The following is a 24,275-nucleotide window of genomic DNA, read 5'->3' on the forward strand; positions in this document are numbered from 1 at the left end:
ATCTTATTAAAATAAAATAAATGTAAAAATTCTTTATTAGTAATTAAAATTTATCACGAAAATTAATATTGCATACAAATATTAATAACAATAAAATTTTATTTTAATTTATTTTTAAATAATACAAATATTTTTAATATTATTTATCGTGATCATCTCTAATTTAAACGTGAGTCTAAAACATAATTTAATACATAAAAACAAATTTAATGTTATTGAATTAAAAAAAATATATCAATTATTTCTTAAATTTGAGAACTAAGATATAATATATGAAAGACATATCTAGCCTTTTTAATATTATGCAAGAACAATAAAATTTGAAGACAAGGCTTTAAAATTATTCAATCTCCTCCTAGATAGATCGTACTAAATTTTATTCAGAGGGTTTAAAAAGTAAATTACAATTTACAAAAATGGTTAATTAGATAAAAAAAATCAGTATAATAAGTTAAGAAAAGAATTGTGTTGAATCCTCTGAATTGTGCTTTTTATTGGGGAATGTGTATGAGTATCCAATTTGGTTGGGAATATTAGAATAGAAAAATAGAAGAGTGAGAACAGCAAAGCAGAGCAGAGCAGAAAACAATACAGAAAGAGGCTAAACCTAAAACCCTTACCTTCCCGCCTTCACTATGAGGAACACACCGAAACAGCCATCGAGTGAAGTGAGTGAGTGAGTGAAATGCAGAAACTGCTAAGCCCTTCTTCTTATTCTTCATCTTCGCTTCCCTTCTTCTCCATTCCCGTTCTCTCCTTTCCACAAGTTTCAAACTTTCTACCGATGTCAGCCGCGCTGCAGCCTCCAACTGCTCCTGCTTCTTCCCTCTCCGACAAGAAGAAGCCTTTTGGAGCCCTCATGCCCCATCTCTCTTCTCGCTATCCTTCGTTTTCTTCCACTACTTGTTGTGTCTGTAGGCTAAGTCTGACCCCCACCCCTGCCAGGACTAATACCCATCTTCTCCTTAACCACTCCCCAAACCGCTCCTTGTTTTCGGCTTCTCATGGCTCCTTTTTCTTTCACTCTCCTCGCGATTTTTCTGTGGAGAGCAACCAAGCCAAGGAGAAGAGACCCTTTAGCTTGAGGTTAAATAGGAGGCAAAAGGGTCCTACTACTTCTTCCTCTCCTTCTCCGTCAAATCCTGATTTGTTGGCCATCCCCGGTGTGGGTCCCAGAAATTTCAGAAAGCTCGTTCAGAAAGGTATCGCTGGTGTTGCTCAACTCAAGCAACTCTACAAGGATAAGGTCTCTCTCTCTCTCTCTCTATGTATCTTAAAACCCGTTTCTTAGTTGCACATGTTGTTTTTGTGTTTCTTGTTCAGGTTGTTTGATGTACAACATTTTTTTTTCATTCCAGAAAATCACTTTTGGAACACCTTTGAAATATATGTTTCTAGGAACTTGGATAAATTTGTTTTCTAAATTATTTTTAAAAGTGATTCTATGAATGTTAAGATTTATCGGAATTGTTTTGAAAATTGTCATACTAGTCATAGGAGTCTAACGTTCCTAACCTAAGATTCCTAGGAAAGGTAAAGTAAATCTCCTACTGAATGCACCTTTTGTGTTTTTTTTTTCTTCCGAGTTTCGCTCTACTGAATATCTTCCAACTCAATTTATTGGAATGGTATCAATAATTGCCACTGCTAGTAATTATTCGTCCACTCTTGTTCAGTTAAGAGATTAAATAACTACCCAAGTTCTTATAATATTATTTTTCAGCTATGAAGGAAGGATACATACATGTTTTTTTTTTTGCTCATACTGACTATTTCGCAATTTTTTTTTTTCTGTTTGTTCGGGTCATCTGCCGCAGTTCTTTGGCAAATCCAGTGACAAGATGGTTGAGTATCTGCAGAGTTCTGTTGGGATAATCCACAAGAACCATGCTGAAAGTATAACTACTTTCATCAAAAAGAGTGTCGATGAGGAGTTGGAGGAGAATTCCTCTTCGCAGCCTCAGCAGAAGAAGCGCTTAACATTCTGTGTTGAGGGTAATATCAGCGTTGGCAAGACTACCTTCCTTCAGAGAATTGCAAACGAAACGATTGAATTGCGTGACCTTGTTGAGATTGTTCCTGAACCCATTAACAAGTGGCAGGATGTTGGACCTGACCACTTTAATATTTTGGATGCTTTTTATGCGGAGCCACAAAGGTATGCCTACACCTTTCAGAACTATGTATTTGTTACTAGGGTGATGCAGGAAAGAGAGTCATCTGGTGGAATCAAGCCTCTTCGTCTGATGGAGAGGAGCGTTTTCAGTGACAGAATGGTGAGTGTTTACACCTTTGGTATTCTCGACCCCGTCTTTAAATCCTCTCCGGATGTTGATTGTCTATTGGTCTTGTTCCTTTCCTTTGATTTGGGGTGAGCGTGGTAGTTTACCTTTTTCCTCACTCACCGATGCAACTTCTTTTGGATGTCAGTTACAAAATAATAGCAAGCAACTACTGGATTTTAAACCACATTTCCTTGCTTTTTTGTTTGGTTTTACTAGAGAGGAAGGGAATTCCTTTGCTGTATTTGTTTTTTCTATCTCACTAGTCACTCTTCAACTAAGGTTTTTGTGCGAGCTGTTCATGAAGCCAATTGGATGAATGAGATGGAGATCAGTATTTATGACTCGTGGTTTGATCCTGTCGTGTCTTCCTTGCCTGGACTTATTCCTGATGGTTTTATCTATCTTAGGGCAAGTCCTGATACTTGCCATAAGAGAATGATGTTACGGAAGAGGGAAGAAGAAGGTGGAGTCACCCTGGACTATCTCCGTGACCTCCATGAAAAGCATGAAAGCTGGTTATTTCCCTTCCAAAGTGGTAATCACGGAGTTTTAGCAGTCAATAAGCTACCCCATCATATTGACAACTCTTTACACCCTGATATAAGAGACCGTGTTTTTTATCTGGAGGGTGGTCACATGCATTCAAGTATCCAGAAGGTACAATATTAGGAAATCTCATATTTGAATTTCTTATTTGCCGGGGTAGATTGGCTTAACCCTTTTAACTACAAACAGGTTCCTGCACTGGTTCTGGACTGTGAACCCAATATTGATTTCAGCAAAGATATTGAGGCAAAGAGACAGTAAGATAAACTTCTCTTATTCATATTTTTCCATTTTCCTTATCATGGCGTATGCCTTGTTTTCCCTCAGACTTCTTTGCTTATGTTAGAATATTATGAATTTTATTGTCCCAAGGAGTTTTGTTATGTTAGGATTGTTGTTGAGCTGAGCTTGTACTAGTGTATGCTATGTTCTAAACCCTTATGTCCACATCTCTAGCATATGAGGAGTTTATGTGGACTTCAGCTTTCCCTCCATAATGGTTAGCTTTTGTAGTATGGTTCTTCATTGGTTCATATAAATTTATATTAGAGCCTTCGACCATGTCTCTCCATTACAAACGAGCAGCATAGGTTGTGAAATTGTGATGCAGCCTTTACCTGGAATGGAACTAGACTAGTGCACTGCCCTGTTATGTGTGAATGTAAACCGAGCCGCAGTGCATGGTGGAAATGTCGGATTTTAGATTCCATTTATGAGGTATGGGACCTGAGCTCCTTATTGGAAGTATGTATACTCCCACTGCAATGGCTAAAACTCTTGCTGTTTGGTTTACAGAAGGTTCTTTGCTACTTATTAAAATAATCAGAATTTACAACATTGTTTTTCCACTCGTTGTATCAGAGACACAAAGGGAAAAGGCAAAGGTTAATGTGTTATTTTACATGAATAGAAAATTTTAAATATTGAAGATACTGGAAGTTTTATAGGGTCTTTGGCATTTGTAAGTGCGCTTAAGTGTTCAGAAAGCATGTACATACACAATTAGAATTAAAATACGTCGAGCAATTTTTGTGCTAAATTGGTACACAACTTTTATGGTGGTTGTGCTCATGAATTGTATGCATTAGTCATCAGGTAACTGGTAAATAGAGCACCTGGGAAAAATAACTACTTTCTCTGAAGCTATAAGCTTGTGGTCAATGCCACAATTCAAAATTCTTTATTCACCTTCTGCAGACACTAAACGTGTTTGATTCACTTGCCTTGTTTTTATGTGTATCATTAGATTGTTTCATCCCCAGATTATTGTTTCATGCCAATAATGGATCAACAAGCAGGACTCTTTGGTAATCAACAACTGGATCTGGGCTTACTTTCTTAGTGGCTCAGTTTCTGAGTCCTGCTATTAGGCATAATCCCCAAACGATCCATGCAACTTTTGCAGTTATTTAAGTTAGTGTGACTCTTCCATCGCAAATGTTTAACTTGTCACTGGTTCTTTTTATAATAATGGTTGTGGTGAGTGAAATGTTACGTTTATATCTGGAAGTAAAGGTGGCAAGGTCACCACCTTTATAACAAGTAAAATTCTTGTGATTTTACAGTACTAGCTTTTAGAATTCCATTGGTGAGAGATTTATGCATGAAAGTATATTGAATTAAAATTATTTTTCAATTGATCCTTAATGCATTGGAGCTTATTGTTTGTGTGTTGCAGATATGCTCGCCAAGTTGCAGAGTTTTTTGAATTTGTGAAGAAAAAGCAAGAGGTTCCATCCAAGGAAGGTGTTGGAGATGCGAGAAGTAGCCAAGCCCAATCACAGGTGCTGCTACCTCATGAGGGTGGACTGTGGCTACCAGATGGAAAGCCTTTTCCCCAGGAAGCGCTCAAACCTTTGGACTTCAGACGAACAATGTCATTCATGTCTGGCTAGAGGCTGCTAATCCTTGTTGACGTGTTCACGTTTTTTCTTTCATGTAAAGATTTTGTAACTCCGGACCTTGACTGATGTAAAATAGTGGTTGCCTGACGTTTTCCTGACACGCTAGTCTTGTTTGTGATTAGAAAGATTCTCTTGTGCCTATAAGATATGAACAATATGTCTCGTTAATTGTCATCAAGTATAAGATATAACTTTTTCAGACGATTGAGTATAGTACATTGTGAACAATGAGCACGAAATTGGGTTAGATATGTCACTAATTGTCACTATTGCTGTATATGGAAACTTTGCAAGCTAAGAAATTCAACCAAAGTTTGAAAACGAGACACGGAAAACCAAAAGAAATTATTCGTTCAACTTTCCTCTCTTATGCGAACAAAGGATTAGGGGAAAAGTATGTCTTTTTAACTTTTATAATTTTAATTTAATAATTGATTTCACAAATAAATCTAATTGATTACTATAAAATAAAATATAGTAAATCAAATAATAATAATAATAAATATATATAATTATATCTTTTACTTTTTATCGATTAAAATATTTCTTTAATCTATTAAATTTATTACATCTCTCAATAAATTTTGTAGTATCTTTATTTTTTTTATATCTTTTTCTTAATTTAAAAATCTTCATCCTCTACGTTTAGGGATGACAACAGGTCGGATCTGGCACGGATAATGCTTACTTGCAACCCGATTCAACAAAAAAATTCATCCACTACCCAACCTGCGAATCCTCGTGGATATCCGCGGATACCAACAAATATTTTAAAAAATATATTTTTATAAATCATTAAAATAAAATTTAAATAAAATTACAAAAAATATATAAAATATAATATAAATTAAATTAAATATAAATTAAAATTCAATTTTAATTAAATTTAACCTTGTAAAATATAAATTAATGTTGATTTTAATTAAATTTAACTTAATAAAATATAAATTAAATTTTTATTTTTATTTTTTGCGGATAGCGGATATACGCAGGTACGAATAATATAATACCTGCACCCGACCTGTTTATAAGCGGGTATTAAAATATCGCTATTCACGGGTTACGAAGAGTAAATATCCACAGGTATCAACTATCCGTCACGGATTTTATCTGCGGATATTCGCGAGCGCGGATTTTGTTGTCATCCCTATCCACGTTTATATTCTAATTCACACATTCTAACAAAAGCTTAGAATTCAATTTGTACATTAAAATGAGATATTTTATTTTGCCTTTTACTCTTCACGTTATGAGACTATCTCCAAGAATCACACAATATTCAGAAGTAGATTTTCTGTTAGTAATAGAACCTGTATAGTCGGCATCAATATGTATTTGAATAGTCAATGTGTCATCCCTTTTGAATAATAGTCCCTTTCCTGGACTTGATTTCAAGTATTGGAGAATTTTGTCAATTGCTTGCATATGTTTCTTTCTTGGGTTATGCATAAATTGACTCACTACACTAACTTCATAAGCAATGTTTGGTCTTTTGTGTGATATATAAATCAACTTTCCTACCAATCTCTGATATTGGGCCTTCTCTACAAGAGCACTTTCCCCACTTCCAATTTTGTGATTTTGTTCTAAAGGGACTGTTGAGGTTCTACATCCCAACTTTCCCGTTTCTTTGAGGAGATCAAATACATATTTCCTTTGGGAGATGAAAATTCCATTCTTGGAGTAAGCAACCTCTATTCCAAGAAAATATTTGAGTTTTCATAGGTCTTTCATTTCAAATTGGACTGCCAATTTTTCTATTTCATTATCTTCTGCAATAATCATATCATCCACATAGACAAGCAATAGAGTGAGTTTATCGGTAGAAGAGTGCTTTATGAATAAAGTATGATCTCCTTGGCTTTGTTTGTATCCCAAGGAAATCATTACTTTTGTAAATCTTCCAAAAAATGCTCTAGGGGATTGCTTAAGACCATACAAATATTTCTTTAAGAGGCATACCTAGTTTCTTTCGTTTTTCACTTCAAAACCTGAGGGAATCTCCATGTACACTTCCTCTTCTAGATTTCCATGAAGAAAGACATTCTTCACATCTAGCTGGTGTAAGTCCCATCCAAAATGAGCAGTCAAAGCAAGAACAACTCGAACTGTATTCATCTTTGACACTGGGGCAAATGTCTCCTCATAGTCAGTCCCATAGGTTTGAGTATATTCTTTTGCCACCAATCTATCTTTATATCTTTTTATTGTCCAATCTGCCTTATGTTTCACTGTGAATATCCATCTACACGCTACTGCTTTCTTGTCTCTTGGCTTATCAACAATCTCCCAAGTTGAATTTCTTTCTAATGCATTCATTTCTTCTTTCATGGCTTGATTCCAATGTTCAAGTTTCATGGTCTCCTAGACTAAAGTAGGAATTTCGGTGGCATCAATGGCAGTAATAAAGCTTCTATGCTTATCAGAGAGATTGTTAATGCAAACATAATGAGAAATAAGATATTTAGCACATGATCTTCTTTCCTTTCTCAATGCAATGGGTAAATCCTCAATATACCTCCTCATTGATATCTTCAGGGAAACTCACCTCTGGATTAGACAACTTTTCTTGCTATAGAGTCGAAGTAGGTTGTTTTCTTCTTTCATATTTTTTTCCAAAAAAATTGTCTTCTTCCTCACTATGGACTATGGTAGTTTCATTGCTCATATCTTAGGCAAATACAAACATAGTAATGACAAGAAGGAGAGCTCATCCACTTCAAGTGCTTTCTCTTCCTGAAGTTATGGACTGATATAAAAGGATTGTGTTTCATGAAAGGTGACATCCATGGTGATAAAGACACGACGACTATGAGGATGATAACATATGTGACCCTTTTCTTATTAGAAGGATACCTGATAAAGACACATTTAGGAGCTCTAAGATCGAATTTACTACGATTAAGATGATGAGAGTGAACAAAAAAATTCTGTCGCAAAATCACTCAAGTTTGTCCATGCACCAAACTGCGTGGTTCAAAGTGCAAATTGAATTCTTACAGTTCTATTGACCAAGACACCATTCTCCCTGCCAGGTCGGGCTTTCTGAGAATTCTTGCCATAGGGTGATCGGTTCTGACGATCACTTGATGACTTTGGAGATACAGTCGAAGACGATGTGCTGTTGTTAATAGGGATGACAAAGGGTCGGGTTCGGGTCGGATAGTGTGATACCCGAACCCGACCCGCATGTAAAAAAGTGTACCCGTACTCGCCCCCGCTACCCTGCCGGATATCCGTATTAAAAAAATTCACGGATTTTTTTCAACCCGCGGATACCCGTTGGATACCTGCAAATATTATTAAAAAATTATTTTATGTTTTTAAAAAAATATTTTAGCTTTCCATGAAGGAAATATGAAACATCAGCCGTCCAAAAGGTTTTGGGCTTTTCCTATTCCAACATCATCAAAAAAATCTTCCATTAATTAGTATTGAAAATGAAGAAAAAGTCATTATTACTGGAAAATGAAGGAAAAGTCATTATTACTGGAACCATTTTTCGAGCACTGTAGTTATGGCCATTGGTTCCTACCCCAACTAAACTTCCCAGTAGAGAAATAATTCTCAATATACCACCATAATATCTCTTCATTCTTTGCAACTTGTAGAAATATGAAACTATTGTGGGATCTGACTTATGAAATTTCCATTTGGCTCTATTTAATGTTTAGAGTTTGAAATGCAGGAAGAAGGAAGCTTGAAAGACTTATGAAATTCTCATTTGGCTCTGTTTAGTGTTTAGGGTTTGAAATGCAAGAAGAAGGAAGCTTTCAAGGGATGGAACGCAAACAGTGAGATGAGCTCACAACAACAGATCTGAAAAAGAAAAACAAATCTGAAAAAGAAAAAAATGAAGAAAGTAGGGAAAGAGAAAAGAGGTAATTGGAAAAGAACAATACCATTTTTTTTGTAGACAGTGTTTCAGATCGGAGGAGAAAGGAAAATATGTAAACCTTCAATTTCTTAAACCTAATATGGAATAAATATGTAATTTTATTTTTTTAACGGGTAGAGGGTACCCGCGGGTACGGATAGCGTGATATCCGAACCCGACCCGTTAACAAGCGGGTATTAAAATACCCGCTACCCGCGGGTAAAAAATATCCGCGGGTATTAAATACCCGTAGCGGATTTTATCCGCAGATACCCGCGAGCACGTGTTCTTTTGCCAACCCTAGTTGTTAACAAAGCTAGCGTCACCTTCTCAATTTGGGAGTAACGTTAGTCGGGGTCCTGTCACTCGGTTGACGAAATAGATCAACTTAAACTCGGGGTCCTCCTGGGTAAGGGTTGCTCTGAGGGTTGAACCCGAAACAGACAGGAAAAACTATATCTCATGTCCCTGAACTGGTCAAGCCATGACGGGCAGGTTTGCCGAGATGGCCTTGACTTCTATAAATGTCTTCTCATAGTGTTCATCCCATTTTTTTTCTCGTGTTTTTCTTCATGATTTTCAAGATAGGCTTGATCCGCTCGGCCAACCTCAGGATAAACCGGGATAACGATGTTAGCCTTCCTACCGGTCACTGCACTTCTTTCAAGCTCTAGGGGCTTCTCTTCTCCAAAACAACCTTGCATTTGTCCGAATATTGGCTTCGATGTCGCAGACCGTCAACATGAAGCCTAGAAACTTTTTGACAAGTACGCCGAACGTGCACTTTACTGAGTTAAGTTTCATTCCATACTCGTGCACTTGAGCAAATACCTCCTTCAAATCTTGCACATGTCGGTGATGGAAAACTCTATCCATAAACCTCTGATAAGTGGCACCTGCATTTTTGAGGCCAAAGAGAATCACTTCGTACCAGAAGTTGGCCTGTTCGGTAATGAAGGCAATCTTCTCTCTGTTCGGAGGGAACATAGGTATCTGATTGTATCCTGAGTAGGCATCGAGGAAGCTAAATATCTGTTGCCTTGATGCACCATCTACTAAGTTGTCAATCCTTGGAAGGGGGTATGCGTCTTTAGGGACAACTTTGTTTAAAGCAGTGAAGTTGGTACACATCCTCCACTGATCGTTCGCTTTCTTTACTATCATCACATTCGCCAACCATGTGTAGGGATGACAATGGGTCGGGTCGGGCATGGATAGTGCCTACCTGCAACCCGACCCGCAATGAGAGCTATTAGTATATATATATTATAATGAACTTGTATAGTTTACAAATGTGTTGTACAACTATAAGCTTGTAATTGTATATTGTACAATTGTTAATAATCAATTTCTATAACAACTAGCAATAAACTCTATCTATAAATACATACTATTCCCATTAGTATTGTTAGAACGAATTGAAATTTGAGAGCTAACTTGACCCATCACACATTCAGATTAGGTTGAATAAAAAAAAATTGAAATTTCAATACGGATCAATTTCGAGCCTGGTCCATTAAGAATCCGGCTCACTCGAATTGAACCCGTAATGAGTCAGGTTGGTCCACCAACTCACTCAATTATTATTTTGTGTTTTAGTATTATTAATTAATACTTTTTTATCGTATTATAAATGAAAATAAAGAAGATGCTTCACGAGAGTAAGATAGTTTGAATTTATTTATTCAAGATTCTATTATAAATAAATGAACAAAAACTATCAATGTTAAATATTTATTTGTTTTGCTTTTTGTGTTTGATTTTAGATTGTATTTGAAGTTTAAGATGATTTTAAATTGTATTTAGATTGTATTGTATTATTTTGATTTTGAATTGTCTTTAAAGTTTAACATCATATTTTACTAAAATTTATTTAGATTTAAAATAGAAAAATATTTTTTATTTTTAAATTGAAGAAAAAAAAACTTATAATACAGTGTCAATCTATGATAAACTGATATACCAAGTCGAGTTCAGTTTTTTTAACTCACTAATAAGTCAATCAAATTGATGTGACTCATTAAATAACTAGCCCATAATAAGTGAAGAATAACCCGTTTTATATCACTAGTTTCCGTGAATGTGTGATACAACAATAAAAGAATTCAGTTCATATTCAATTCTTTCTCTCTTTTCTCGGATCAATTTATCTAATCTAAGAAGATGAAATCATAACTTTTTTTTATATTAATACAAAGACATTTGTAATGGAAAAAGTATAAAAAACTACACCCTAATTTATACAGGAACAACTCAATTACATCAACTTACATAATTTTTTACTCGTTTCTCATTTTTATTTCTATCACGCTTGTGTTTAGTAGGTTTATGCTCTAATTTTGGATTTATCCACAATTGTTACCAATACAACTGATTTGTTTGGGTGCAATCTTAGCCTAACAATTTGGTTTAACCTGTTAAATGCGATTGATAAGAATGGACTAAGAATTGTAGACTATTTCTACAATTGACATGGGAATGAGCCATCTGGGCGCAGAATTGCCACCCGTTGATATTATTTATGATTTGCTACACGAAGCAGCTTGGTTTAGTGAAGTAAATTGTGACACCTCAAAATAATGACGTGCAAGTCTATCTGGTTTACATTGAATCTCATGTACAATGAATTCCGTGTACAATATACAATAATTATGATTATGATTTCACAGCTAACTTCAACTAGGGAAAAAGAAGGTAATGGTACAAAATAAATTACAAGTATTGAACAATTTGATCTCCTAAAGACAGTTCCTCTACATTTATAGCTTCGTTATTACGTCGTGTTAGCATTTTCGATTTTTAGTACTGGCTGTTTACACATGCAATCTGGCATGGGAAAAGTATATACAGATCCACCAGCCTTTTTTAACTCGGTTCCCTTTAGATCACTATGACGAAGCATGTCTTTCATTTGCTGCTTGAATTCCTTCCATCTGCCAAATCAGTTAAAACGTTCTAGTAATAAACTTTATAATGAGTACAGAAACTTGTTAGCAAAAATGACACAAAGATGATCTGAATAGCTTCTGCACATTTTCATTGAATTGGATAGGCCATTAAATAGCCGTAAATAACTAACCGAATACTAACAAAGTACATTGCAACAGAAAAAATATTCAGCAACAGAAAAATAAAACTTAAACTAATTTTCAAATAACTCCTAAATGTAAATTTATTCTAACAAAACCCCCCCAATTAACAAGAAGTGGTTTTGTGAACATGCTAGCAATTTGCTCTCAACTTCCTATATATTCTAACTCCATGCTTTCTTCCTTTATTTTTCTTTTTCGGATAAAATGAATTTGGACATCAATTCGTTTACTTCTTTCATGATTGACATGGTTCTTTCCCAGCTCAATGGCCAATTTGCTGTCCACTCGGATCAAAATCTTCTCTTCTTGCTTCTTCTCCAACGTGCTTAGAAGATTTCTAAGCCAAACAACATGCACTCCAAGACACTACAACGTACTCAGCTTCATAGTCGGCAGTGCAACAATAGATTTTTTCTTTAAAAGCCATGTGAATGTCGTGCTTCCCATGAAGTAAACATAACCAACCGTGCTCTTTTGATCAGCAATGTCTCCACACCAATTACTGTCCCAGTACTTACTAAGTCGGTAATCATCCGACTTGGTATAAATTAGCCCAAAAGATAATGTTCCTCTCACGTAACTTGATATTTGTTTCAACGCCTTCCATTTGTTTCAACGCCTTCCAGTGAGAGTACCTTAGCTCCATATTCGTTTATGACTTTGACTATTGTGATACTTTTTCTCATGTGGCTAAAACCAATACAGTTCGTATTTTGCTTGCTATGGCTGTCATTGGTTAATGGCCACTTTACTAGTTGACATTAAAAATGTCTTTCTTCATGGTGATCTAGAAGAGGAGATATGCATGGAGTAACATCGTGGGTTTATTGCTAAGGGGGATTCTAGGTTAGTTTGTAAATTACGCCATTCTCTCTATGGCTTGAAGCAATCACCTCGAGTTTGGTTTGATAAATTTAGTCGAGTTGTGCAAAATTTTGAACTGAAACTGTGAGGTGGATCATTCAGTGTTTTATGATCATTCTTCTCCTGACAAATGTGTTTATCTCATAGTATATGTTGATGATATTGTTATTACAGGGAATGACGTCACTATAATTACTTAATTAAAGAATAATTTTTCAACAACTTTCAGACTAAAGATTTGGGTTGTCTAAAATATTTTCTTAGTATCGAAGTGGCATAGTCAAAAGAGGGTGTTATTATTTCACAAGGAAATATGCTCTTGATATTTTACAAGAAACCAGCCTCACAAATTGCAAGCCCATTGATAGGTCTATGGACTCAAATCAAAAGTTAACGAGAGATCAAGGTGGACCTTTCTCAGACCCAGACTGGTTGGAAAACTCATCTATCTTAGCATAACAAGACCTGATCTTTCTTATCTAGTGGGAGTTGAGTCAATTTATGCAAAATCCACATGTTGACCATTGGAATGCAGTGATTCGCATTCTCAGATACGTAAAAGGAAACCCAGGGATTATTGTATGAGAACAAGGGAAGCACTCAGATCGACGGATATTGTGATGCACATTGGACTGGTTGTCCAATTGATCAAGGATCTACTACAAGATATTGTGTTTTACTTGGAGGGAACCTTGTATCTTGGAAAAGTAAGAAACAAAAGTGTTGTTGCTTGATCTAGTGTTGAAGCTGAATATTGATCTATGACTTTAACTACATTTGAACTTGTGTGGATTAGACAACTTCTTCAAGAATTGAAATTTTGTGAAAATGAGCCGTTGAAACTGTACTATGACAACCAAGCAGCCCTTCATATTGCCTCTAATCCAGTGTTTCACGAGAGAACAAAACACATAGAAATTGATTATCAGTTTATTAGAGAGAAGTTGTTGTCCAAGGAACTTGTTACTGAGTTTGTCAACTCTAATGAACAACTCGGAGACATTCAGACCAAATCTCTAAAGGGGCCTAGAATTCAATTTATATGTTCCAAGCTTGGTGCATATGATCTATATGCTCCAAGGAGAGTGTTGAAATGTAATGTATTTTCTAGTGGGCTTTTTAGGAACCTTCTGTTTTTCTTTTTTATGTTGATCTATTATCCCTTATAAACAGGGTAGTATATGTATTAGTGTTAAGTGAACACTAACAATAAAAATTTCAATTTCTACCCCAACTCTTTAAGTGAACACAACTCAACTTTCGATCTCCTTGATATCATATAGTTTGGACTCATCTCGGCGTCCAATCTCCTCGACATTATAAAACCCAAACACAGCTCAGCATCCAGTCTCCAACTCCGTAGCTCGGCATCCGAGCTCCTTGATATCATCAAAATTCCTATTTCTTCATCAACTTCTTTAGTAAGGAAATTTTCTTTTTCTTTCTCTCAGCCCAACAGTACTTTGCAATGTGAATGGCCTTACCATAGTTATACCATTTTGTCAATTTGCACTGATTTGCATAATGGTCGTGTTTGGCACACTTAAAAACACTCAACTCGAGAGTTACTTGATCGACCTCCTCGGCCTCTCCCTTGTCCACGGCCATGCTCTTTGCTCTTTGCTGTCTTCAATATCACCTCAGTCTCATCCTCCTCATCCATGGCTATCTCAAACTCTTCCACCAAGACCTTAGCCTTTAGTGTTCTGAGCTCCTCCCTTCAGGTCAAGCTTTGCTTGAAGTGCTTGATCGAGTGGCTCCTACTTCCTTCTCTGCTACTCATGTGCCTAAACCTGGCAAGCTCTTCAATTGAGGGTGTTGACAAGTCCTTGGACTCCTTGATGGCACAAACTATGTTCTCAAAGTCATTTGTTAATGACTTTAGAATCTTTTCCACAACTCGGCTAGTAGGTGACGGTTCTCCATTTCACTCGACTTGATTTACCACAGTCTATACCCAAGTTATGTTCTCGACTAGTTGTTCTCTCTCTCTTCCATTCTCAAGTTTTCAAACTTGTCTCTAAGAGTTTGAAGTCAGACTTGCTTAACTCAATCATCCCCTTTGTATGCCTTCTCCAAGATCTCCCACGCTTCTTTTAAGATGTAGCGTTTGCTATCTTCTCAATGCTAGACTCATCCACAACTTGGTACAATACGTACAAAGTTGATTTGTCCTTTACTCGTGTTTTTCTAAACGCAACAATCTGGGCAACTTAATGCTCTTCATCTTCTGCTAGCTCTTGGTAACCATTCTCAACTACATCTCATACATCTTGGGATGCAATAAGAGCTTGCAGACTCCAGTTATCATAGTTGGCTTTCTTTGTCAACTGCGGCAAGGACACATTGTTTCCAAGACTAGTCATCTCACTCTTTCTTCCTCAAACACTCAAGCAAATTTGCTCTCTCTTTTTCACTTAGACATTCAGGCTCTCAAGCTTTGATGCCAATTTGTTAACAAAAATGACACAAAAATTATCTGAATAGCTTCTACAGATTTCATTGAATTGAATAGGCTATTAAATAGCTGTAAATAACCAACCAAATATCAACAAAGTAGTACATAGCAACACAAAAATAAAACTTAAACATAATTTCAAATAACTCCTAATGCAGACAAATCTAAAAGGCGGAACTCTTGTTCGTCCTACTAACGAAAATTATTGAGCTGATCTTTCATCATTGTTTACTGAACTTCGTGTCCAATATAGGGCTTTATTCCCTTATTAGATTTAGCTCAATGTATTTTAGACGAATAATTATTGATATAGGTCTGTATAATGTAAATACATTTAGTACAGTTATTATAAGAAAGAATATTCATTATTTCCTCTTTCATGTGTACATTATATAGAGATTAAGGATGCACTTATACTTTAATTTGACTGACACATTAGGATACTTCACCTATACTTATCAATGAAATATTTAATTTATAAAACACTACTACTTTTAATAATGATAATAATTAGTAATTTTTTATTTTGATAATTTCTAATACATGTGATTTTAATTTGGATTGCAATAATATATATATATATATATATATATATATATATATATATATATAACGTATCTCATCTTATTATTTTCAAACTAAGCATATCGGCATATCAGATTCAATGATATTTAATACACGTATAGTATCCCTGAATCATAATCAAATATATATGTAATATTCCTCTTATTAGGATAACTACATTCTAGACAAATAAACTTCATCTCCTAATTAACTACTTTATTGCTTGAATAAAAAAGCAATTTCAAAAGCAAATATAATTGTACCTTATATTAGGATTGTCGAACAATAGAGCTAATTTTCTTTTGTCAGGTTTTACTGTCTTCGCATGCCCCCCATACATATAGCGCCTGTGACCCATCAAGAAGTGGGGAAAATTTCCACCCTGGGTTGTAACAAATACTTCACTATGAAGGCAAACAGTATAATCAAGAGCAGCCAATCTAGTCGAATGCCCCTACATCATAAACATGCATTACAGAAATTATTTGTTTTCCTTGAATCACCTTTCATTGCAATAAAGAGTAAAATGATTTAGTGCTGTCTTAAACAACTATAGATCGCTTAAATACCATAAATTGAGCAAGCTCTTCTGGTGTTGCCAGTGTATTCTTGGTTTGTAATCGTGGAAACATCTGTTTAAGTGGTGCCATGTACTTTTGTTCTTTATAAATTTTTCCTGCTGCAACATATACTGAGGTTGTGTTATCAAAACCCATGCCTCTAAGCATCAATCCCACCTACAGCATAAAAAAAATGAGGCATGAAAACTATAAGCTAAGACCCATTTTCATTTCATATGGTATCACTTGTAGACTATATAACTCAGTTTCTTTTTTTCAATCCATACTTTATAGCTTTGATAGGTAATAATACTTTTATTTGGTTTATTTCCTTTTAATGTGATTTGCTGGTGTGGCAATGCACAATCATTAAAGTAGGGAGGTTGTTTACAGCTTTTTAATTGCCACTGTGTGATTTGTAACTGCCCAATGCATACATGTGCTGGTTACGTATTGGAAGGGGCAGATTACCACCAAAATATTGTTTCTCTAGCAATCCCATTTCCAATACTCTTATCCTTGAACACTAGGAATCATTCCAACCTCTTAATTCTATTGTCCATTGGTTCTCTATATTCTGGGAATATATTATCCCCAGAAATTGTCAATTAGTTTCAGAGTTTAGGTCCTGGAGCTCATACCATGTTAGATCCGACAAGGAGTCAGCTTAGTATTCAAGAGGTGAAAAAATGCTCTTTTAACAGAGAAGATCAATGAGTCCAATGCAGAAATGCAAGAAAAATTGGAACAAGTAACCACTTGTCACTTGAAGCTCTTACTAATGTTCACTAATCATGAGAACCTCTTTCAGCAAGAGGTTTCGTCAACTACTGACCTAGACATGCCCCAAACGGGAATCTGTGATGAAATTTATGCCCGAGAAACAATGATCTCCTGCACAAAAACAACTATTCAACTACAACTTCAAAGATTGAATTTCCCTGAGTTCAATGGTTGGCAAGTTAAAGAATGGCTATACAAATGCAGCAAGGTATTTGGGTTTAAGTCCCCAACCACTGGTATAAACCGCAATGGATCCACACCAAGATCCTAAGTCAACTGTCTAAAAGAAATTAGCCTTTAAAGATTAAACTAAAGCACTTAATGTATTTCAAATAAGTTATATCAATGAAAAAAACCACAACTGTACAGCCAAAGCACGAGCAACAAATAATTTTGAAAATTGGTATCGTCCTTTTATTTTCCAAAAATGGAAACGATGAAGAACTCCTACTAAGGACAAGAGTCTGTAACTGCATACCTCCAATGGAGTCAACGGGCATCTTCCATCAACACGATTAGCACCAGGCTTTATTATCCTATGCTTTCTTTTGAATTTACCTCGCCAACTCCTTTCACGTGCAATATCCATTTCATGTTTCTCCTCCTCCCCTCCATCGTACTCACAGCATGAAAATGCAACCATATCCTTTACATATAGATAAAACAATTATAAGAAATAATATAATTACTGCATAACTAAACAGCAAAACACACAACACACATAAAATTGACAAGAGCCTATTTATAAATAATTTGTAAAATATCACAGCACAAAGTAAGCAATGGATATTAAATCATACAGTATACATATAGTCAACTCCAATCAGATAAACAGATACTAAATGCTTAAATGAATTTCTTTATCTAGATATAAGGGAAAATCATAAGAATATCCTAAATTATCCTCAACTATATTTATTTCACATCATTATCCTCCTGTGCTAGAACTCTATTCTGCAGATGTAAACATCTTTCACCATTTCAAGAGGCTTGGTAAGAAAAATACAACATCCCCCTATCTGCAATTTAGGAGAGCAAAAGAGAAGTCTCATGCAGGCTTTCATTGCTCAGAACAGCATATCTACAAGAGAGTGATGCAGGCAAGTCCTCTGGTATTTGATGGTGTACAGAGACCATTATGTGCCTCCTGGATCTGATTTTGTTTAATTCATTGAACACACCAGAGGAATTTCAGAGAAGATTCAGAAATTTAAGACTCTAGATGAGCTCATTTGAGCAGTTTTCTAAGACAAGACATTGGTGCAGTTTTCATTATTCTTGGTTTGTGCTTAGCATTCAGTGAATGGAAAAATGAATATTCCAGGCACACAGAAGAGCTTGCCCAATTTATAGAAAATTGTCAGACAAAAGGCTTCTGGTGTAATATATAGTTTGAACATGCAGGACAAGGCTCTCAATATCAATCGATGTAGAACCAAGGGGTAAAACACGGGAAACTTAAAAGTTCAGGGCTTGTTTATCAATAATTGGCAAAAGAGACCAGCATCAAGTGATCAATAAGGTTTTTATAAGTCATAATTGGAAAGTAGGTATATAGTCAGCCTTGCTTCAAATATCAAAGCTAAAATATAACAATATATCTATGGATAAGATAAAATCCTTAGACTATCTAAAGTGTAAAGCTGAATCTAGTAAATCCAACAACATAAGTACAGAGAAACTAGAAAAACACCTCCTCGAAACGAAGATGCACCGAAACATATTTTCCTCCACTTTGGGAGCTATATTTAATCATCCTCTCAACCATGCTTTCTGCAAGTGCTTGTATAGGTTCAGAAAATCTAAGAGCTCCAAAGTTGGCAAAGCACCTAAGGCGTTGGATTTTTGAGGGTACTGCTTGAGCTAATCTGTTGGAGAAAGGTGCAATGCGAACAGCCCTGCAACAAGCATGAGCAAATTCCTCTTAGGAGCCATACACATACATGGCAAACTGCCTGTATGAAATGAAGAACAGCGTTCATAATAATAATATAAAATCAGAACAAATTCAACAACTTTTTAAGCAAGTAGATTTAAAAATCAACTACTCAAACTTTCATATAACGTTATTGTACTGCGTATCTACTTGTATGTTTTAAATGTGTGTTTGCATAAGCGTGAGTGATTCCAGATTTAGGAAGAGATTATCACAATGAAATCAGAAATTTTTTTGACAGAAAGATATTCATCAAACCAGAGTGAGACTAAGATGACAAAGAACCAAATTATAGAACAATTCAGGCACATCTATCAAAAGAATCAACATTATGTGCCAATACCTAATTGTATGGTCCCTTATGTCTTTTTCTTAAATATACTTTAAGAATGAGTTGTGTACAGCATGCTAATAAAAAATGCAACAAAAAGTCAGTGAGGTAGTAGTATTACTATATATGGCTACCAAGTCAACAGGGACACTGTACAGTAATTAGCTGTTACTTGTTGGGGACCAAAAATCAGGTATTTATTTTTATTGTTTGGGATTTTATTTACAATAATGAATTTGAAGAGTTCCCATTTTTCCTGTGATGACAAGTACAATTTAAGAAGTCGATGATTCCAAAATCAAAGTATCAGTGAATAAAGAGAACCGTCAATGGAAACTCAAGCAGCCAAACATGTGATGAAATTATTTTTCAGTAGTGAACAATATATATACTTCTATCTAATTTGGCTTCCATTTTACATCTTTATCATGTGAAAAAGTACATTAATTACTATTGACTGAACTTAATGAAAAAGACTACAAAAATTTAAAAACAACAGAAGAATTGGAAGCTGTTAGATATATTAGATTATTAGATATCTTAAACAGATATCTTATCTTAATCTTTTATCTTCAGTTACTTTGTTATTATTCTTTATTTGTATTTTGGATTTAGTCCATATTTATTATACTCAATAGAAGCCAACCAATGGTGAGGAAACGAAAAGAAGATTAAAAGAAACACACCCCATTTCCAAAAGCTGAGGAAGGACCTTCTGAAGATAGTGAGCTGAACTGGACCAACCTTTTACCCTAAGATTGACAATATTACTTATGTTGTTGTCAAATCGTTCGAGTACATCAACAGGGAGTTCTTTGACCACATGCACATGATTTCCAAGTGATTGTATGAAGAAATTTTCATCAAAAATGTCACCAAAATAGCTGCCATATATCAAGAAGAAGCATAAATTTTCAAAACTATAACACACCAATAACATCACTAAGTAATAGAATTGTAAGAAACTAAAATGAGATAAAATATGAGAACTTTTGCATGTATATCATATTCTGATCTCATAAACAATGACACCAGTGCATATATACAGAGAAGCTCTAACATACTTTGTTAAGCTGGCAACAATTAACGACAATTTAACTGAGAAACTAACTTTGCTGAGCTGCCAATTACTAACAACAGCTTTAATAAACAAACTATGCTGAATTGGCAGATAGCCAGTCAGCTTACAACATAAAGAAGAATAACTCTTTATAGAATGGGTTATAAAATTACCTTTCCATTAACTTTAATAATACAAGATATATATACATATTATATATTATATATATAGAGAGAGAGAGAATAAAAGAAAGTTCAAATAGATTATTATGAAACTAAATGACTCTGTTCACCAGTGTTGCATTTCAGGTGTATCGCTCATAAGTTATGTACAAAAATAAGTCCAGTCATTGTATTTGAAAGTAGTTCCTAAAAATGATTTACAAAAGCCGCAATTAACCGCTGTCCCGATCTAGAAAAACAGAAGGATGCCGTATGACAAACCTAACCTCAAAACTCAAATAATGGTTCAAGATATTCTTTCAGGCCTTCTCTGAGATGTCTGGTATTAGTTGACTAATTCCTTCCTATGCATAATACAACCCTTAAATTTAAAGCCCAATCCAAAGCTTTCATCATCTAAACTAAATTTCTGATCGGATATCCTATCTGACCTGTCCTGCTTGCTAGTCATATAAATGGTCGGCACAGAGAACATAATAAATGAAACATTGACCATTTTCCAAATTCAGATACCTAAATGAGATTTAACAGCCACTAAACATGCATAAATTAAGCAACCACCATAATTATGTCACCAATTTTAAAATTAAGCATAAAAAAGCAATTACCTTGAGTCTCGCCATACACTATTTAAATGAAATATAGGAATAAGAAGAGTTGCATTTAGTAGTCCAGCCACAGCAACAGCATCACATATCTGCATAAAGATTAGTGTAATAATAAGTGCCAAAACAATAAGGACATATGATGCAAAGTACATAGCAATTTGCAGTATCAATGTCCTTCATCTAAATTCATTAACTGGGTTAATCTGACAGTATATCACAATTCAGAGCAAAATAAAACCAAGACAAACACTATGCGAAAAATATACACCAACCTCATAAAGCCCTCTAGATATAACTCATTAGTTATCCATTTACAAAACAAATTATTGTTGAAGAAAATCACCATTAACAGCACTCCAATCCCTCCCACCAACATGATTCAAATTCCCTTGCACCCATTCCCAAGGGACTTATTGCATGTTTAATATACAGAATGGTGATTCCATGTGATGAAAATGGAATGACATGACCACTTCCATTTTCCAGTACAGTTTGCTACATGCAAGCAAAAACAAAAACAAGAAACATTCAGGTTTATTTATTTATTATTTGTTTGCACGCAAACTATTTTGCAGAAAATAAGAGCAATATTATTATTTGAGCATGTGAGTTTATCACTCTCGTACTAAATAATTCTCTAGTATTAAATATAATAGAATGACAGTTATAACTAACTCCTCTTGAGTCTGCTGAATATAAATACTTGTGTAAACAGATAGACTTGACGTCTTTCGAACAATTCAGCTTCATATATACAAATTGTTACAAAAGGACTCAGAGTTAATAGTAACTGTCCAACCAAGGCAGTTACAAATAGACTCCAGGAATTCTACTACAGTTAATACTAGAGAATTATTTAATACAAAAGGTAGAGGAAAGAAAGTTAAAGTGTTCGAAGCCATTTTATAAAATCGAACAATTTTTCTCCGTTTTTAGAGTAATGAAGAATCTCAATCCTATCTCTCAATGAGGTAATGCTATTCTATTGCATCATTTATGGTTCTATATAATGAGACCTAGATTCGAATTAACCTTCCATGATTATTTTTTTCAGCATTTCCTCATTACATGGAATGGAATCACCATTCCCGTGTACTGAACATGATATAAGAATCCCAGATAAATAAACCAGTAAAGTATTAAGTCTTTGGTTTCATCAATATACATACCGACAAGCGTTGCTGATTCAATCCGCCATTTGCTTCAATTATAAGGAACCCATTTGACTTTGGTAATTCTAAGTCGAAAAAATGGAAAGAAAAGGGTAAGCAAACTCCTTCAACAAAGAGAACAAGGACACATAATAAAATAAATAATCAAGATTCTATGACAAAATCTGAAGTTGAAAATAAATTGAATGGGAGAGAGCTAAGTGCCAAAGAAACAAAAATAGGCTAAAAGAGATAAGAACAAAATTATGCAACAAACAACTAAACAAACTTTGAAGATTGGACAATTTTTCATCCAGAGTAGAAAATACCTGCTTCAGGAACACTTCTGTTAGCACAGGGCCTCCACTCTCTAAGCTCTCCACTAGGCCAGGCTTTCATCAACTGCATGATTTCCATCTCAGATTCTCAGTCAATTAGTTCCAGTTGCAAAAACAGAATAGAATGATCATCAATGACAACAAAAACAGCACAGCAGAGCCCAATCTCTTTTACAGCAATGGTAAGAATCATGGGAATTAGTTGTTTTCAATTTCAAACGTGGAATGACATAACAGGACAGTACTGCAGGAAGAAGGAAAAGGGAGGAAAAAGATTAAGTACCACATTGCCCGTTCCATTATTAGAATTGGCAGCCTCAGCCTCCATCAAAGGCCATAGCTTTTCGAAGACCTGAGGACTCCGATAAACAGAACCTGGAGGAGCACGCTTGTGTACAAGAACGACACCATTCTTTATACTGACAACATCGAAGCTGAAGGAACCCATATACAACAACATTCCAGAAATGTACAGCAAAGGCGCAAACAGAAGCAAACCCCGCCTTCTGAAAACTGCCGACATAAGAATAAAGACCAACTTCTCCATGGAATTGCTCTCCTTAGATGAATTCCAGCTTCCGTTCTTGCTCCGGCCGTGGCGGAATCGCGGTGACGACGGCGGCGACCGCGCTGCTCCGCCCAGGCGGCTGTAACCGTGCATTTGGATTTCAGTAATTGAGATCCGCCAAGGAGATCACAAATTGAGTTTCAAAAGGTTGGATTAGAAGGAGACATTGGATGAATTTAGGTGCGAGAGAATGCAGAGCGCGTGCGTGTGGCCGAAAGGGTAGAGGAAAGGATGGCGAAAATTGGACCTTTTTTGGTTTCCTTTACGAAAAAAAAAAAGAGGAGAAAATAATATTCCGAGAAAAGGGAAAGGGTGAGTTTGTCGGTGAAGAATGAGCGAGAAAGGAGGTACTATGATGATAGTGGTGGGGAAGAAAGAGCCTGGTGTTGATGTTGTGTTTGAAGGAAGGGAGGGAGCACTAAAGATGATCACGTGCAACGTGCGTGCTTGCGTGTTCATTTTAGAAACACACTGCATCATGCATCATGCATCATGCATCATCCGTCATGTAGCACAACAATCACCTTCACTAATTAAACATTTAGTCAAACTCTTTTTCAGTTAAATAAGAAAATTCTGATAAACTTTAATTACTTAAATAAGCCAATTCCATGCTTCAGTGATTAAGACCATCAAAAACTTATAAGAGTTCCTTTATTAAAATTAATGGTTTTTGTTAATTATATATCTATTGTAGAAACAGGCAAAAAGAAAACATTCATCACAATATTTTTTATTTTTTTTTAATGTGAAAGTTAAAGTACAAGGAGCATCCATCCCCTGTTTCTGCCACATCCTAAAAGAAATTTATTTATTACCCACGAATTAAAATTTGTAGGTAACTTCACGCTCCTTTAATATTAACTATCAGTTTAGCCTCCTTCACTTCAGTTCAAGGAACAGACCTCATAGAGTCTATTGTTTCTACTCAAAAAGAAGGAAAAAAAATATAATAATCATCAACATGCATCCATATACATAATTTATAATATTAACATACAATATTTTAATTTTTAACATACAATTGTATAAAGAAATTATAATAATTAACCATCTTGCTAATAAATTTCTCTTATGACAATTCAAATCCTCGATTTTGACAAGGGAATCAAGATTATAAATTCTCTTAAAAAATTACTAATTTGTATTAGTGTATTTAAATATCACA

The 24,275-nt window shown here is 35.2% G+C and overlaps 2 protein-coding genes across 5 annotated transcripts; one reads left to right on the plus strand and one right to left on the minus strand.

Annotated features, from left to right (window-relative positions):
• The first annotated feature begins 514 nt into the window (after positions 1-514).
• LOC106779641 lies at positions 515-4,936 on the plus strand. Its single transcript, XM_014667796.2, has 5 exons — positions 515-1,246; positions 1,818-2,276; positions 2,565-2,942; positions 3,021-3,088; positions 4,510-4,936. Exons 1-5 carry the CDS (start codon positions 686-688, stop codon positions 4,724-4,726), a joined length of 1,683 nt encoding a protein of 560 aa, XP_014523282.1. The 5' UTR covers positions 515-685; the 3' UTR covers positions 4,727-4,936.
• A 6,253-nt stretch (positions 4,937-11,189) lies between these two features.
• Positions 11,190-23,511, minus strand: LOC106779640 (uncharacterized protein At1g04910). 4 transcript variants are annotated; one of them, XM_022776643.1, is made up of 10 exons: positions 22,823-23,511; positions 22,531-22,603; positions 22,220-22,287; positions 21,051-21,139; positions 19,887-20,084; positions 18,627-18,831; positions 17,412-17,579; positions 16,160-16,327; positions 15,854-15,972; positions 11,190-11,545 (listed from the first exon to the last, which is right to left on the minus strand). In XM_022776643.1, the coding sequence occupies exons 1-10, from the start codon at positions 23,198-23,200 to the stop codon at positions 11,386-11,388; spliced, it is 1,626 nt and encodes a 541-aa protein (XP_022632364.1). In that variant the 5' UTR covers positions 23,201-23,511; the 3' UTR covers positions 11,190-11,385. The 4 variants fall into 4 exon arrangements, with proteins under 4 accessions (XP_022632364.1, XP_022632365.1, XP_014523281.1 ...); XM_022776644.1 differs by having other exon boundaries at positions 15,854-16,044; positions 19,887-19,952; positions 22,823-23,509; XM_014667795.2 differs by having other exon boundaries at positions 15,854-16,044; positions 22,823-23,509.
• Between the last annotated feature and the right edge of the window lie 764 nt (positions 23,512-24,275).

Source organism: Vigna radiata, unplaced genomic scaffold (genome assembly GCF_000741045.1).
Source record: "Vigna radiata var. radiata cultivar VC1973A unplaced genomic scaffold, Vradiata_ver6 scaffold_368, whole genome shotgun sequence".
In the NCBI taxonomy this organism is placed as follows: Eukaryota; Viridiplantae; Streptophyta; class Magnoliopsida; order Fabales; family Fabaceae; genus Vigna; species Vigna radiata.

What these genes read in the sequence shown, in the direction of transcription:
- LOC106779641 (XM_014667796.2), top strand. Translation starts at nt 686, where the DNA reads ATGCAGAAACTGCTAAGCCCTTCTTCTTATTCTTCATCTTCGCTTCCC. An exon ending in GCGTTTTCAGTGACAGAATG is followed by an intron (nt 2,277 to 2,564) that starts GTGAGTGTTTAC and finishes TCTTCAACTAAG; the next exon opens with GTTTTTGTGCGAGCTGTTCA. An exon ending in GATATTGAGGCAAAGAGACA is followed by an intron (nt 3,089 to 4,509) that starts GTAAGATAAACT and finishes TGTGTGTTGCAG; the next exon opens with ATATGCTCGCCAAGTTGCAG.
- LOC106779640 (XM_014667795.2), bottom strand. Translation starts at nt 23,200, where the DNA reads ATGCACGGTTACAGCCGCCTGGGCGGAGCAGCGCGGTCGCCGCCGTCG. An exon ending in TGAATCAGCAACGCTTGTCG is followed by an intron (nt 21,140 to 22,219) that starts GTATGTATATTG and finishes ATCTTTATGCAG; the next exon opens with ATATGTGATGCTGTTGCTGT. An exon ending in AGTGTATGGCGAGACTCAAG is followed by an intron (nt 20,085 to 21,050) that starts GTAATTGCTTTT and finishes GATATATGGCAG; the next exon opens with CTATTTTGGTGACATTTTTG.